Source organism: Drosophila tropicalis, unplaced genomic scaffold (assembly GCF_018151085.1).
Source record: "Drosophila tropicalis isolate 14030-0801.00 unplaced genomic scaffold, ASM1815108v1 contig_158, whole genome shotgun sequence".
NCBI classification, from domain to species: Eukaryota; Metazoa; Arthropoda; class Insecta; order Diptera; family Drosophilidae; genus Drosophila; species Drosophila tropicalis.
The window spans coordinates 11,878,040-11,888,287 of record NW_027172602.1 but is presented as its reverse complement, the minus strand read 5'-3'; the positions used below and the strand labels follow the sequence as shown (position 1 = coordinate 11,888,287).

Genomic DNA, 10,248 nt, shown 5'->3' with positions numbered 1-10,248 from the left:
TCCTTAAGCAGTTAACCACAGAGCCAGACGGGCAAACGAACGAGCGAACGAAACTGGGTCAACTTTCATGGTGAGTAGAGCATTTGCCAACTGGCCCGCGGTCGGTCCCTTTGGGCATGTGTTTTTTTTTGTGTTCGTTTTGCTGCTTTTCTGCTCTCTCTCCCTTTCATTCTTCTGGTTCCTGTTCTTGTGCTTATTCTTTCAAGGGTTTTCCCTTTCATTTTCTGCTCTGGTTTGCTCGAGGGGGACAATTATGTGTGTTATTTATCGCTTTACTCGCTCAACAAAAAAAAAAAAGAAGGAAAAAAAAAAAACATAAAAGAAACCGAAACGAAACGAAAAGAAAAATAATACATACATACATACATTTTTATGATAAAAAAATAATATTATTAATAATGATTCAATCCATTGTCGTTCCAGGCATTAGCTCCACTGTCATCTTGTTCACACTCTTTCGGTGTTTCTCTCTGTCTGTCTCACACTCTCTCATTATTGTCCTTTTGAAAATGCCTAACAGCTGTTCATTGCCCATCGGGCGTATGAGTGATGTGGCAGAGGAAGCCATGTGACAGTTATGAAGCCGTTCGAAGATGCTGTGGGCCAACGGCCAGAACAACTAAGCCAAGTTAGTAAAAATGAAAACTTGAGCATATTTCATAGCATACATTTGAGCGCGCAACATGGTGGAGAAAAAGAAATATTGGTTTCCAAAATGAAATTTCTCGTAAATTCAATTGAAATTCATAGGCAAGCTCTCTAGAACTCGTACATACATACATACATATTGACTTGGACGTACATATGTACATATTCGAGGAGTAGTAGTATATTTTGTAGATATTGTATATTAACGTTAAGCAGGAAGGAAGTTGCTACAGTTTCTAGCTGTTGCTGTTGCTGTTGGCCTTCGGTTTCGCCTTCAATCTCGCGCCATCCTGTCGCATCCAATTAACTTTGTTTGCCTAATCAGAATGCAATGTGCGCACCTCCTGGTCTTTGCCTTTGCTTCTACAACTTTTCGTCTTGGTCAATGTCTGTGACTTTGTCTTGGAGCGTGTGTGTGTGTGTGTCTATAGATTTTGCCCTTCGCCTTAGACCTACGTGTGCGTGCGTGCCCTTGCTCTTATTTTATGTCCAGATATACAGACAACTTGAGGCCCCAAAAAACACTCCGTCTATTGACGCCGAGGGAGAAGAAATGGAAGTTGAGGTTGAGGTTTTTTGACTTCTCTCTCATCAAAGTTGACCCAATTTTGGTGTTTTCGCCTCCCATTCTCCCTTTCCCTACATCTCCATTTGCTTCAAGCCTAAAACGCATTCACGTGAACGATTGAGAAAACACTTCCCCACCCCTAACGCGCCTTTGAGACAAAAGTTTTGATACCCTTTTACCCACAGAAATGAAGGTTAAATGTGAAGACGTCAAAGCAAAAGGAAAACAAACAAAAACACATCAAATTCTGGAGTGAGGCAGGCAGAAAGAAAGTGTGCCAAAAATATCGCAGTTAAAGTAAATTCTATAACAAATTGAAAATATTTGATTCGATTTGAAGCTTAGTTGAGTGATCTCGTAGCTTGAATTGAGTGTAGGGGAATATAAATCACTATAGTTTTTGCTCACTTGTGTTTGTCAATAATTCATTTAGATTTCTTTCTCCCTATAAGAGTCCGGCTCATCATAGCCTGGGGGAATTCAAGTTTATCTGCCCACAATATATAAATACATTTATTCAAAACACGCTTTGGGGGGCAGTCAGTGGCTCTGCCACATCATAATCCGTGGCAGCAAATCAAAGGAGAAACAATCCGAGAACCTTATTGCGTTATTCTACCAAATCGTATACAGGTAAGTAAGTAATGTAAGTAAGACATTGTAACTCCTATAAGTAACAAAGGCATTATATCGCTGCCTCTCTCTCTCTCTCTCTCTCTCACTCTCTCTCTCTCTCTGTCACTCTTTGTATGTGTGTGTGCACTTGGGTAATTGACCAAACGGAATGCTCTTGCTATGTAAATTGTATGCCTAATTGATGCCATAAATGGCTTAAATTGCCCTAATACCTTTGTTCGGACGGCCCCACCCATTCGCCTTGCCGCCTTAACCGCCTTTGGCTCTGACTCTCACTTTGACTCTGGCGATGGCCAACCGCACGGGCATTTAATGAAAACCGCTTAAGCAGCAAATATTTTATGATCTACCCATTTGAATTGTTTTGAAAATTGCTTTCAAGTACAATCGAAACTCAATGCTTCAATTAATTATTTAATAACTTTTGCATCGAAGAATGAGAGGAAAGAAATTTAAAGGAAATTAAATCATTAATTTGAATTTATTTCGAAATGCAAATGAAAAGTAGTTAACTCTGCCATTAAATAATTATAATTCGACTAGTTCGATAAAGGTGCTAGTCATTGGTAAATAAAAATAAATATCTCAGAATTGATTCCATTCTATTGATCTTCTGCCTTAGATTATAATGAGGGTCACGCAGCAGAGGTTAGAGTTCGGTCAGTCGGTCTCTGTCGTTCGGTCAAAGATTTCTGTTGTGTGAGTGCGTTTTCTCTTTTTGTTATATCGCTCAGGCAGCATTTGCTATGTGCATAATTTAGTGAACAAACTTTTAGCATTTTTTTCTCTTGCCTGAGCATTCGCATGTAAATGCCCCTCAGGGTCGCACAAGGCTGCTGCTGATGCTTTCCTCCGCCAGTCGCTGCATCCCCCCTCTATGTATCTGTCGCCCACCCTCTTGCCTTTTCTCATACCTTCTCAATTGCCCCATGACTTGGCTATGCTCTCAAATATTTCAGTATATCGTCATCGTCATCGTCAACGTCTTTTGGTCGCCCATGCTCAATTTGTCTATCGCTTCACACGTAGCGGGGTCAATGGGGCTTGGGGGTCGGGGGTTGTGGGGTACACGGATGCGGGCGGGTGACGTCTGTGGAATGAGAGGCGAGAGGGGAAGCTTTTCTCATTTCTATTCATTTCAAATTGCACTCATTCACGAAGTAAGCAAAATTAAACTACGTGCTCGGATGCATTTTTTTTACGCTCTAGCTTTTACTTTTTACCATGCTCTTTCGCAAGGAGTACATTCACTTGAGCAGTTCTTAAGACACAAATGTAGTTCGCTAGATACGAAATCGGGAATCGATTCGAATTACTCTTTACTTTCCTTATAATATAGATCGCAACAATTTGACTATATCCTTAACTTGCATTTGCATGTGACGACATAATTAATATACTTTGCATTGCTCTGTTACTTTGACGAGTGCAATAAGGAATAAATACATATATATTGTATGGTATATATAGTGTTTCTTCCGATTTCGATGGCTTTGTTAAGAGTGTCGAAAGTGCGATGCCAATCAAAGTTATTTATCTAGTTTTTGCATTGAGATTGAGTGTGCATAGTTGCGCGTGCCTGTATGTGTGTCCATGTATCTGTTGTGTGTGTGCAAGGATAACAGCAAAGGGATTTTAAAGCTGACCAGTAGCTTTTTGCATTTGGCAAGGGTCCGGTCCGGCTGTAGGTGCAAGTTGGCAGGTGTTAGAGACTATTGCACAGTGCAGTATCTATAAAATATTCATTAACTCGATATTCATTAAAAATGTCGCCGCCTCGTTAGGGTTAATGGCGCCGCTAGTGCCCTCCAGTCGGTCGCCAGTATTGTAATAATGGTGGAATGGAGAATGCCAAAAGAGTGGGGCGTGGGGAAAGTGAAGTAGTGGCGAAGATGGTGTTGGAGCTTGGTACTAACGCTGCCCAGACAGGAGACAAGAAACCGGAGAGCACTGGAACAGAGACGAGACAGGAGATAGGAGACAGGAGACCTAACTAACCCGACCCGACCCGACTCAACCCCAACTTAACTCGCACCGACCCCGTTTATTATGTAGGGCAGGCAATCCCGGGCTTTGGCTGCAGCTGTGCTCACTCCTTTAACTGCCCCGCCATCTCCAGCCATTATTACTCCTACACCTATCCCAAACACTCTCGCTGGCTCAAACTGGGCGCTAATCCACTTTAAACAAGCATATATCACAATGAGCACGACAGAGATAGAAAGCCAAACATACATATGTATAGACAGGGACAGAAACATTGGAAACTTTAAGAAGAAAGGGACAGTAAGCAAGTGGCCCAGAACCGATTTATCCAAAACTTCTTGACTATTGAAGCTAAAAGCAAAAGTTATCCCTCGCTAAAAGTCAATCAACTGTTCTCTTCAAAATATTTAGAATTTCAATCAACTTTTGCTCTAAATTCAAGCCCTTGTGGGACAAGTAAATGAATAAATAATTATCTTCTTGCAATGAAACTAGAATAAAATACATAATCGATTAACGTGGTTCGATAGTTTATCGCAAAATCATTGAATCAAAGCTAGAAGGCAGAACCAGGACTTTGCTGAGCTTAAGCAGAGTCTGTAATGCTTTAAACCTTGATGAATTGTATGCTTTGGAGGATATGGAACAGTTTGTTTATATCCTTAATGTATGCCAAAAATTTCCATCCTTTTACCAATTTGAATTGCTCTACATTTTCATTGAGTAGTTAATGGTAATTGTACGGTAGTTAGACTCTTCTAAGAAATCTACAAAATACTAATTGGATATAATTTTACATACGCACACATATAGAAATTAACCACATAAATATATGCCTAGAGGAATTCAATATTGAAGTTTGTGTTGTTTTTTTCTGATGCCAGTTGATTCATTAGACCTTTAGCTGAACAGACATGCGGATATATGTATGCATGCCCAAACGCCCACAATGTCTATGTGTATCTACATATACATAGTCGTTTATATAGATAGATACATACATACATATATGTATATAGGTATGTGTATATGTATCCAAGCGACAACAAAATGAATATAGATATAAAACTTTCGACTTTCGAGTGCTTTGGCGGTCTTGTGTTGACTTTTGTGAAAGGTGTGACAATATTTACAATGCCTTGTTAATTGAATTTAATGCGTCCTCTCAACATGTCTGTGTGTGTGTGTGTGTGTGTAGGTGTAGGTGTCTAGGTGTGTATGTGTGTGTGTGTGTATAGGTGTGTGCTTTCTATAGTCAAGAGTTTGCGACCGAAAGCAGCAACAAAAAGTTAATTCAAATTATTAATGGACGATTTGTGCTTGAATGTTCGTTGTCATCGCATTATGCGATTGATTGGGCAAAGACATCATCCCTATAATCCCTCTCAAATGCCACCATTAACCGAGTAGCATTCGGCTACTAATATCCCTAGTTTTCAACAATACCACTCACCCGCTGCTCCATTCATCATCTAATGCACACTTTGGTGGAAAGTGTGAAAAAGGCTCAAGTCAAGCTTGAACCTTGAACACAATTTGCTGGTGCTTCTTTTATTGGTGCTGCTGATGGTCGTTCACATGGCCGAAGGTCCATGAAGAGGGGAAAAATGTCCTTTCAATGGAAAAGGACTCTCGTTGAAAGGTGCCAATTGAAATGGGCAAATTGAAAGGTGCCATAACAGGGAAAACGTCCTTTTGTGGCTATAATGGTAGAGGGAAGTTCTACAACACTGCTTGTTAAGTTTAGCAGGACAAGCAGTGCAAATTGCTCATCCGAGTTATTTAGACAACAACCATTTGAATACGACTTTTACTCGCACCCTTAGCACTATTACACACACACACACATTTCTATAGCATACTTTCAGGTGAATGGTTGGCAAACTGGCTAGAACTAGAACCGACGATATCGTAGGAATAAGATATATACATATTTAAAAATGTTTGATTCCACCCAGAAGCTTAAAATAACTCTTTCTGCAGAAGAATTTGTGGGGATTGTAAAAAAGATAATGATAATTAAATTCATATTAACATATTACTATGTTTCCACTTTCGCTTGGAAAGGCTATCTCAGCAAGAGTAAGAAAGTAAATGACGGTTTTAAATAATCTTTCACTAAGAATTGTCTTTAAACAGGACCTAACAGAAGTCATTTGTATTCTCCAATAGATTATACACAAATTATATCTCTATATTATTTGCATTTATCGACTTAAACTATTAATTATGTGATTTTGAATTGACCTTGTTGAAACAGTTTCGTCATTCAATAATTTTTGACAAGACGTCACAAAAATTCCCTGAAAAAAAATGTTTTTTATTCCATCTGAAGTGTTTAGACTCGAATTGTTAGTCATATGTGTCATAATGTGCATCAAAATCAATGTCAAACAATTTCGGTCAAGCAGCAAATAATGAGCTCAAAGGATAATCAATAAGGGAGACATGCCCGAAAGGCCCATAAAATCTGCATTGTACTCAGAAAGATCAACAATCCAATTATTCTGTTAATTGTCTCACCTTTATGAGCAAATTAAAATCCTGCCCAGAGTCAAATGTACCAACTGAAGACCTCAACCCAAAGCTGAGCTGGCCATTGTTCGTTCTACCCAATCGCATCAAAAAGTCGTCAACGTTGTCGTTGTCGTTGTCCTTGCTGTCGTCCACATCGTCGTCGTCGTCGTCGCCGCTGATCATTATCCAAGAAAAAAGGACTCGCAATCTGACTAGGACTAAGAAACTTTGAACTGAGACTAAGGGATTGAAGGAAAACCCAAAGACAAACAGTAGCAAAAAGAGTACTTGAGTATAAGACGATTCCACCCTTAAATGTAGAACTGCTTCTTATATATATCACAAGCAGTATAAGACATCCTTTATAGGGTTTCAGCAAATCATTTATAACCATAAACAAACGTAAATTGAATGCTTATTTTTAAAGACTTTGACATTTAAAACTACAAGAAACAAAATAAAAAATAAGTCCCAAAATGAAAGAGTTCTTTGTCGACTAACTTAACTCTACGAAGGAGAAGAAACTTGGTTATTGGAAACAAGAGAGCCATCAATAACTTTATCATTCTTATTTTCATTTTTTTTTTTTTTTTGTTTCTTTGTTATGTTTTTTTTTGCCGTAGTGCACTCGACAAACCACTTGAAAGCAGTAAATATTACGACCTAGGCCAACTATTTTAATCCCTAGGCGAGTAGATTTGTGTGAACATGTCCATGTGGACACTTGCGAGGAATCCCCTCTCGATCATATTTATTTACTCGATTCATTCATTCATCGAATACATATTGCATTCTTGAAGCATGAATAAAAAAACAATCAAATGGCCATCCGGCAATTGATAAGGTGTCAGTTAGCATCTGATAAGGAGCTTCTTCATTCAACTGCAACTTCCTCCACTCGATGCAGGTTGAGTTGAAACGGAAATAAGCTCTATGAATCGGTCGACAAAATTTACCTACATTCATATTTTATGTATGTATTATTGACATTTCAAAAGGTAATTGCCAATTGGCAATTTTTCGTTTTATCTTTGGCATTCCTATTTCCAATTAAATTATAAAAGGCCAATAAATTGATTTCAGGCGATAAGGTTTGATCGGAAGGAAGTATACCTCCGCTTCGATTGTGTATACTTTTATAGCAATTATATAAATTAAGCCATTAAACTTGTTGTTTAATCTAATCGAAACTCTAGTTTAGTTCCATTATTTTTTGGCCCACACATTGGCCCATTTTAAGGTAGTTAATCCATTTGACACCTTAAAATGTTTGAATGGTTTATCATCTCTAATTTTCAAATCAAAGCTAATGATTGTAGATATATATATATACTCAAATATATATATATATCGTGATTCATTATTTCAGTTTTTTATCTACTTGATTTAAAAAAGATTCAAATCTCTTAAAAATGTTTACAACTGTTTTTTAGTAAAGGATTTTTTACTAACTAAGAGTCGAGAATAAGAGATTATTCGTTTTTTTTTTTTTGTCTTTTCCTAAACATTTTTTTTTAGGAATTTTATTAATTTACTTTAGTTTTTCTTCTTTTTATATAATACTAAGGTTTACAATCAGATTTCTCACTAAGAACTAGTCAAAAAAATTACTTAAATTAAATCACAGTTAAATATTTAAGCATTTTTTTGTTTTTTTTTTTGTTTTTGTTTTTGTTTTTGTTGGTTCCTTGGTTGGTTTTTGTTTGTGTTTTCGTTTGTTAGCGATTGGATTTTTGTTTGTCTCACAGAGTGGCAATAAATAATAAATAAGTAAAATATAAATAAAATAAATTACTAATAATTAGTGATAATAATTTAGGCAAGGCAAAGCTTCAATGTGATTTGGGATGTGGCTAGAGTGATGCACAATGTATAACGGGTTGGGAAAGGTGAAAGGTGAAAGGGGAAAGGGGGGAGATGAAATTTTATAAATTAAGGAATGTGAAAACTATATGATAATACTAAAATACTATAGATGGAAATAAATATGTTGATAGTTATGAAAAGAATACTAAAATAAATACTAGATAAATGGCAATTCGACAAAAATTCATATGTTTTGCATTTGTATTCTTTGGCGGGGGTGTGTGCTTGTTTTTGCAGAGGGGAGGAGGGGAATCCGTGTCAAGGGAGGAAGAGTCGGTCATAGGAACTGGGCATTATAATACTAGAGAGGCAAACGGATTGCAGCAATAGGGGAATAGGCAAATACTTGGTTGGGACTGTGGCTGTGGCTGGGACTGGGTTCAAGACTCTGACGAACCACTCAGATTGCTGCCCCCACCACCGCTCTCTGCACTCTCCGTGTTTACATTCAGTAGCGCAGAGACTGAGGCAGATGCTCCTCCTGTTGCTGCTGCTGCTGCTGCAGCGGCATGATGATGCCTTCTTTCCATGCTATTCTTGAGCTGCTGTTTGCGCAGGGCTTTGCGTAAACTCTTCCATATATTGTCCAGATATTGCAAATACATATCTTTGGTCATTCTCAAATCCCGCTCACTGGCCTCTTGACTGCCATCGGGCTTGGTGTGAAACTTCAATCTGTCCATCATGGTCTCCCTGCTTATTTGGGTCAGCTTGGCCCCGTTACTGTTCGGATAGGAGGCGTTGATGGTGGTCTCCAACTCGCATAGCATATTCCTGGCACTCACAAGCAATTCGTGTAGCTCGACTGTGATGGGTCCCAGGTTTTGTTGATGTCCCTTGCGGTATTTGTATTCAGCGCGACCCAAATAGGCAAAACCACCCACAAAGGTCTGCATGTGACGATACCATTTCTTTAGCTTCACCTATACGAAGAACGAGAGAGAGAGAGAAGAGGCGACATTAGCAAGGGCTGACGAGATCAAAATGAAACTGGTCTAAAAGTAAGACCCTGGGGCGGAGCCGGTTCGATCGTTCGATCCACTTACCTCACTTGTGGGACGCGTCATGTTTGGCAGGAATTCGTACTCGTGCTGGCGATGATGATATTTTGAGTACTCCAATTTGGCATTGTCGCGAACGAATTGGTATTCCCGCATTGTACTATTGCGCAAGTGGATCAAATACTGCAAAACAAAAGCAAACAGTTTGATTAGACTTGGCTGGCCAAACAATCATTTGTGGATGGGACTCACCTTCTTTTTAATCACACGCCCCTGCTGGCTGGAATCCCTCTCCTGTTCGGATTGGGCATCCTTCTCATAGGAACCACCGCAGGGATTCTCCCACTCGGGTGTCTCCACGGATTTGGTGAACCATCTCAAATTATTGCTACGAGCATGTCGTGTCCTCTGTCGTCGAAACTCACGACGCGCTGCCCTAAGAGCCGCCTGGGTAATCTCCTCATAGCTGCTCTCACTTAGACTCAGATCATAGGAGCTGTCGTAGCTTCCCTCGCTGGCAAAGGACTCGGCCAAGCCATGAAACGGATTCGCATGCCATTGAGGTAAACTGCTGCCCCCATCCACTGCTGATGACGACGATGATGAGCTCGAGGAATCCTCATCGTAGGCATAGTCCAGGGCCACCTGATCGTGCAGATGCCTGGCCTGGGCTAGTGGCATGACGAGAGCAGCCAGTGCCATGATTAGCAATAGCAATTGCTTACTGCCATTGCTGTGACTGCTGTGTGTATATTTTCTACTGCTACTGCACATATTTGTTGTTGCTGCAAAGGCAAAGAGAAGAGACACACCATCGTTTAGTATTCCAAAAGTCACACACACAGATTCAAGTTTGTTTGATTACCGTTTAAACTAAAGGCTAGCATATTTGGCTATAACAAATTTATATCACAATTGTTTCAATCTCTAAGTAAATGGGCTGTTGTGGTACGTGTCTATATGTGTGTGTGTGTGTCTGCTTGTGTGTGTATGTGTGGGTTTAACTGTGCGCTCTTGTCGGCGTCT

General features: G+C 39.4%; 1 protein-coding gene across 1 annotated transcript; it reads right to left on the bottom strand.

The window, feature by feature from the left end:
- Positions 1 to 8,601: 8,601 nt before the first annotated feature.
- Positions 8,602 to 9,996, bottom strand: upd2 (unpaired 2). Its single transcript, XM_068300520.1, has 3 exons — positions 9,475 to 9,996; positions 9,268 to 9,405; positions 8,602 to 9,144 (listed from the first exon to the last, which is right to left on the bottom strand). The coding sequence occupies exons 1-3, from the start codon at positions 9,994 to 9,996 to the stop codon at positions 8,602 to 8,604; spliced, it is 1,203 nt and encodes a 400-aa protein (XP_068156621.1).
- Between the last annotated feature and the right edge of the window lie 252 nt (positions 9,997 to 10,248).